Here is a 7,012-nt window from a genome sequence, read left to right on the forward strand (position 1 = left end):
TAGATGGGTCTGGTGAAAAGAGATGGGGATAAGATTCTTAAGATTCAATAGTGAATAACTGTTATCATGACTAATTGCGACTGTCACAATTGTAAAGGTAGAAGTTTTGTAATGAAAAGAGGGGAATGGTTAATCTTACAGACCAGAAACAGAGGACACTAGGACCATCAAGAGAGAAGCGCACAAGCAGAATGCGGGACCTTATCCAGAGAAGCAGTAGCGCCAGAGATGGAGGCAGAGACAGGGGGCATGGACAGGGGGAGTGGCTGAGGACTCTAGATTAGTGGGAAGAGAGGGACTAAGAGCTGGTGGCCAGGAGGCTGACTTGCAGAATGTGCCCTTTGGAGATGTAAATTATTATATATGCCTGAGTGGTTTTGTTTGTTTGTTTGTTTTTTAAAAAGCTAAAGTGGATAGAGAGAAATACTGTTAACTGATGGTACATGGAGGGGATTATAATCACTGTAACGAAACAAGGTGTATCATTTGTTGAATGTAAAACTGATGATCTGCCCTGTAAACTTTCACTCAATCCACAATAAAAACCTTAAATTAAAAAAAACTAATATTATAATCAACGTTTATAATAAATTCCTATTTTGAAAACCATGTGCTTATATCTACGAAAGGCAAAAAACTATGTGAGGAAGGGCTTTGTATATTTGCATACGTCATGTCACACTAAACATATAATGATTTTAAATAATTGTAAATATTACAGTTGCATAGCAGTAATCTGATAATTTACAAATAAGTAAATTTCTGTAAATTTATCATAACATTTATAAAGAAAAATAAGATAATGCAAATTATAAAACATTATAATAGAAGTAAAGTTGTGAAGTGCCATCGAGTCGGTGCCGACCCATAGCGACCCTGTATAGGGTTTCTGAGGAGCAGCTGGTGAGCTTGAACCGCCGACCTTGCAGTTCAAATGGCTTTGCAGTCTGGCTCATTAACACACAGCACCACACCAGGACTCCAATAAGGAGCTCTGGTAGTGTAGTGGTTAAGAAGTAACGTAACACGTATTTATTGGATATTGCCAACTATTTTTGGTAGGATTTCACAAGATCTGTACATCATCAAATCAACACTAAAAATGATAATCTAGGTATCAAAGAATTTAATGTAACAAGGACTAATGAGTTAACGTGCTGGACTGCAAAGTTGTTTGTTGGTGGTTTAAGCTCACCAACCATTCCTCGGAAACCTGATTATAGGTTTGCTATGGGTTGGCTCTAACGTGAAGGCACTTAACACCAACAAACAATAAACATAAACTATTTAACTAAAAAAAAATTTCAAGGAAATTAAAACCAGATCAGTTTAATAAAAAGACCTTTGTGAGTCAGATATTTTGAAAATTTATTATGCACAAACCTAATACAGGGTGAGTCTGTTTTAGAGACTCAAACTTCCTTGCTCCTAAAAAAGTTTTACCTGGGAGAAATATGTGGAATACAACTCAAAACAATTTAAAAAATAACAAGGCTTACCAAAAGGAGACTTGTGTAACCCCCAAGACTATGGTCCTTATTCACCCTTCTAGTCTGGAAATTACCTCACCCTCAGGACTCAATGTTCAGCCAAACAAATGACATGTCTATACCCACCACCACTGAGTCCATTCCAGTTCATAGGGAGTCCTGGTGTGGCGCTGTGGGTTAATGCGCTAGACTGCAAAGTTGGTAGATAGTTCAAACTCACCAGCTGCTCCTCAGAAACCCTCTACAAGGTCACTATGGGTTGGAACCGACTCAACGGAACTTAACAACAACATAAGGTTTCTGAGGCCGTAAACATTTATGGAAGTAGAAAGTCTTATCTTTCTCCCACAGAGCATCTGGTAGGTTTGAACATCTGATCTTACTGTTAGTTGTTATTGGTGGTGCCAATTCAGTTCCAATTCATAGTAACCCTGTATAGGATTTCCAAGGAGTGGCTGATGGGTTTCAACTGTGGACTTTGTGGTTAGCAGTACAGTGTTTATCCAACAATGCCACACCAGGACTCCTCATACAAGTCTATAGGGGGAGTTATACATACTCTAGAATAATCAGCCATTTGAGATTAAAAGGGCTTCATTTGTCTAAGAACAAAGTTTAAAAGGGTTAGGAAATGAAGAATGGGAACAGGAAACACAGGAAGGAAGGGGATAAAGAGAGATTTTATTTAGAGAATGCAGTCAATGAGTTGGAACAAAATGTATATGAATTGTTGAATGGAAAACTGATCTGCTCTGTAAACCTTCACCCAATTAAAATGAAAAAAAGAGCAAAAATGTTTTTCTCCAATTAAGAAATCCACACATGGAAGTATATTGTTCCCTGTGGTCCTAACACCTGTAGCATATGTATTGGAAGCCCATGGTGGTGGTGGTGGTTCTGTGCTGTGGAACCGGTTCTGACTCATAGTGACCCTGTACAGGCTTTCCGAGGCTGTAAATCTTTACAGGAGCAGAAAGCTTCATCTTTCTCCCGTGGGACAGCTGGTAGTTTCGAACTGCTGACCTTAAAGTTTGCAGCCTGATTCGTAACCACAACTCTACCAGAGCTCCTTAGACGCCTATAGAGTAAATATATTTTGTTGTTTTCCAGATTATGCCAGTTCAATATCCCCAGATAACAAATTCTGGCAGAAACGGGGAAAAGAAAATAATCTAGAGATGGCTTTAAAAACTAACAAAAGTCATAACTGTAGTCATTGACATCATCAATCAACTAAAGGGAGTGTAGTGGCGCCATACAATAAGCACATACAAGAACCACAAGGTCTACAGTTCGAACCCTGGGGCAAAGATGAGCCTTTCTACTCCCACAAAGATTTAAAACACTCAGAAACTGTAAATGGAGTGCCACTGTAAGTTAGAACTGATTTGACAGCAGTTAACAACAGTTCACCTAAAAAGCCTTTATGCAAATTTTTAGCAGTAGAATTAGTACAATTTTTTTTTTTACTTCAATACACTTTAGATATAGACCAAAGCTCTGATTACCATGCTGCCTTAAGAATAAAAGATAAGTATTTTCCTTAGTATGTACATTGATTATTCCTAATTCATTTATGAAGAGAGTCTGGGAAAAGTCATTATGTGTTTTAAGATTCCATCCCCAGACAACCCTCAGCCTTTAAAAATTAGGAATACAAATAGGACCTAAATGAAATAGAAATTTGAAGGTAAAAGTCTCTGTGAAAGAAACAATATTTTCCTTGCAGCTTTGGGAAAATGAGTGTGTAACTCTTTCCCACAAGCATATACTTTCTGCTATCTTCAATATCAAAGGAATTGATGTTTTAAAAAATGCACTGTTTATAGCAGAAGTATAACTTTCTCAGAATTAACTCCTCTAAAACATGTATTCTGTAAGTAGACATTCCTGTATCTAAGAAACTGGTACATTCCAGTAACTACTAACTTTAATCTCTAGGTACAGAATTAGCTAGACTCACTTACTAAGGACTCTGATGATAGTAAAAACATCATGTAACTGTAGAAGTTTCAAGATTAACAAGAAAATACAGGTCTTTTGCCAGGTTTCCTGTAGAGTTAGACAGGCGCTTATAATACTGTATTATTTGCAAGTTGGAGGGGACAAAACGTTAACTCTTAAACTCTACAAACAGTGCTTGCACTACCCAACCTGGAGATGGAAACATTAGGACACATTATTATGTGCAGAAGTGGCAGAAGGATATATAAGAAAACAGCCTGAAAGAGATGTCACTGTTTCATACTACTCCTTTTTTAAAATCTAGGTGATCGAAAATCAATACAGTGTTATAAAGAGCATTCCACAGTAATACCAAAAGTATATAAAACACTAAAAGAGACAAACACTGCATCATTATACTTTCAGAAAATCCCATAAAACTGATTGTTGTTGTTAGGTGCCATTGAGTAGGTACTGACTCATAGCACAGTAGAACAAAACACTGCCCGATCCTGGGCCAACTCACAATTGTTGCCATGCTTAAGCCCATTGATGCTGCCACATTGTCAATACATCTCGCTGGGGGTCTTCCTCTTTTTCTCTGACCCTCTACCTTACCAAGCATAATGTCCTTCTCCAGTGACTGGTCCCTCCTCGCAATATGCCCAAAGTATGAGAGACGAAGTTTGGCCATCCTGGCCTCCAAGGAGCACTCTGGCTACACTTCTTCCAACACTGATCTGTTGGTTCTTTTGGCAGCCCACAGCACTTTCAGTATTCTTTGGTTCTTTTGGCAGCCGGTGGCACAAAACTGATAGCATCTTAGTAACAGGAGGGAGCTTCAAAAAATTTGTGGAAAAAATTCCATTATGTTTTCATTCCATTTCCATGAATGTTTTGAAGCCCCCTTTACTCACGGATTCTTTTACCAATTAAATGTAATAGTAGGGGAGAATTGATCTCAGACTATCTTCAAAAGAATAAAAAGAAAATAATAAAAAATTTCAGCAATGGTGGCAAATTTACTGAATTTCTTTCTATACCATTTAATACATATATATGAAATACTAATATTTAAAAACTTAAACCATGTTTTATTAATTTTAAAATTATACATTTCAAATTAAAAAAACTTTAAAAATCAATTTAATCATGCGCATTAGCACTTAAGCTATTTTACAAATAATATCTTTTATTTAGGCATAAAACAGATTAGTCTTTTTACTTTCTCATAGTTTCCAAAACTCAAGACACTTTGCAAGAATATATCAGAGTTTTAAGGAAACTGATTTTCAAGCTGGCAAAATAACTGGTTCTCTACTCATAAAGGTATGCACCTTGATGAAACTGACTGGACTAGTCAGTGTTAGCTGGCAGTGTCCTGGTGCAATGTGGATGAAGTGCTGAGTTGCTAACCACAAATGGAGTGGTTGCTATGAGTTGGAATTGACTTAATGGCAGAGGATTTGGTTTTGAGTTAAAGACCAAATAGACCGCTGATTTGTTTGATAAATCTGGCAAGTATCAAATTGAGTGGTTTGGGTGACTTTGGAAGCAAAGGAATTTTAAGATGTGATAATGGAAAGAGGCAATAATAGATGAAACAGCAACAAATCCTGCAACTCCTAACTCTGAAAATTTCACTTTTCTCCTAATTCTTTTCTGAATAACTCATTTTTATGTACTGTTTATATTTTTAGTATAGGTAAAATTCTGACTTAAAAAGCACACAATGGAAATGAAAACAAAAAAAAGTCTTTTGAAAACAAATAATTGATGGAAGTCTTAACAATCCTAATTTGGTCTGTATAACACTGAAATTCTTATTTTGAATCTTCTAGAATATGTAATTATCTAAAATGGTATTTCTCACACTTCACTAAGAAATTGGGATGATTCAGCAATGTAACTCTAATTCAAGTTTTCCTGATTTATTAACTTTCAACAAATAAGACAAAATACATAACTTAAAAAAATTACCTAAATAAAGTTGATCTTTTGAAATAATGTTTTCTAAGCTGCTTTTGAAAACACTTAGGTAGGCAGCTCTACAATTCATATAAAATATTTCCTCTTCAGTTAATGGACATTTCTTTGTTCGAGAGCTCTCTGGAAGCATAGATTTCTGACTGGAGAAAGCTGCATCACTTCTTGGACTGCTGGCCATTCTGTTAAGAGATAATTTAAAAACCTGTTTTAGTCCATGTTGACTTCCTAAAGTGTAAATGTCACCTTGCCTTTCAAATGGAGGAAAAATCAAAACATTAAAAAATTTATATGTAAAAACATTGCAGTAATTACACGGAATCATTATAATGTGTTCAACTAGAAAAATTTCTTGCCAGCTGATTTCTATGGAAATGGTACACACATCAACACACACAAAAAACACACAAGGGGCCTTCAAGAATTCATAGAAATGTTTCATTATCTTTCAAATCCATTTCTCCATGGATTTTTTGAAGCCTTATTGAGTCGTTATGAGTCTGAATGGACTCAATGTAACTTAACAACAAGTATACATGTACATGCATACACACACGAGTCCTGGTGTGATGCTGTAGGATAAGCACTTGCCTTAAGATCAATTTCAACCACAAGGACGGTGGTTCAAACTCACCAGATGCTCCTCAGAAATGCTATATAGGGTGGCTATGAGTCAGAACAAACTCAACAACACTTAACAACAACAATTATATATTTATTATATATAAAGGAGCTGATAGCGCAGTGGTTACAGGTTGGACTGCTAACTTCAAGGCCAGCAGTTCAAAACTCCCAGTCATTGTGTGGGAGAAAGATAAGGCTTTCTGTTCTTTCAGAATTATAGTCTCAGAAACCCTATGCAGGGTCTCTATGAGTTGGAACTGACTCCATAGCATACCACCACCATATACATACACACATATATATACACCATATATATATATACACCACCATATATATACACCACCATATATATACACACACACATATAAAGGAGCTCTGGTAGTGTAGTGGTTACGAATCAGGCTGTGAACCTCAAGGTCAGCAGTTCGAAACTACCAGCGGTTCCGTGGGAGAAAGATGAGGCTTTCTGCTCCCTTAAAGATTTACAGCCTCGGAAACCCTGTGCAGGGTCGCTTTGAGTCGGAACTGACTCCAGAACACTTAACAACAACAACAGCAATACACACATATGTTTACTGGTGTGGCGCTGTGGGTTAATGCACCAGGCTGCAAAGCCATTTGAACTGCAAGGTTGGCGGTTCAAGCTCACCAGCTGCTCCTCGGACACCCTATTCAGCATCGCTATGGGTCGGAATTGACTCGATGGCACTTAACAACAACAACAACATATATATACATGTGTGTGTTTGTGTGTGTACGTATATATGTGGTGGTGGTGGTTATGTGCTGTGGAGTTGGTTCCAACTCATAGCGACCCTGTACAGTGTTTCCAAGGCTGTAAATCTTTATAGGAGCAGAAAGCCTCATATAGGGTTTCCAAGAAGTGGCTGGTGAATTTGAACCGCCAACCTTGCAGTTCAAACCACCCTTGTGGTTGAGTGTTTATCCCACAGCGTTGCGTTGCATCA

At 37.3% G+C, this 7,012-nt stretch overlaps 1 protein-coding gene across 1 annotated transcript in view; it reads right to left on the bottom strand.

The window, feature by feature from the left end:
• The window catches only part of EFCAB7 (EF-hand calcium binding domain 7), a 78,952-nt gene that overhangs the window by 67,737 nt on the left and 4,203 nt on the right, over positions 1-7,012 (bottom strand). Inside the window, exon 2 of the mRNA XM_006862465.1 lies at positions 5,415-5,602. Within this exon, the coding sequence (XP_006862527.1) occupies positions 5,415-5,601 (187 nt within the window). The 5' untranslated portion in view covers position 5,602. The remainder of the gene's footprint in view (positions 1-5,414; positions 5,603-7,012) is intronic.

Source organism: Chrysochloris asiatica, unplaced genomic scaffold (assembly GCF_000296735.1).
Source record: "Chrysochloris asiatica unplaced genomic scaffold, ChrAsi1.0 scaffold00048, whole genome shotgun sequence".
NCBI lineage: Eukaryota > Metazoa > Chordata > Mammalia > Afrosoricida > Chrysochloridae > Chrysochloris > Chrysochloris asiatica.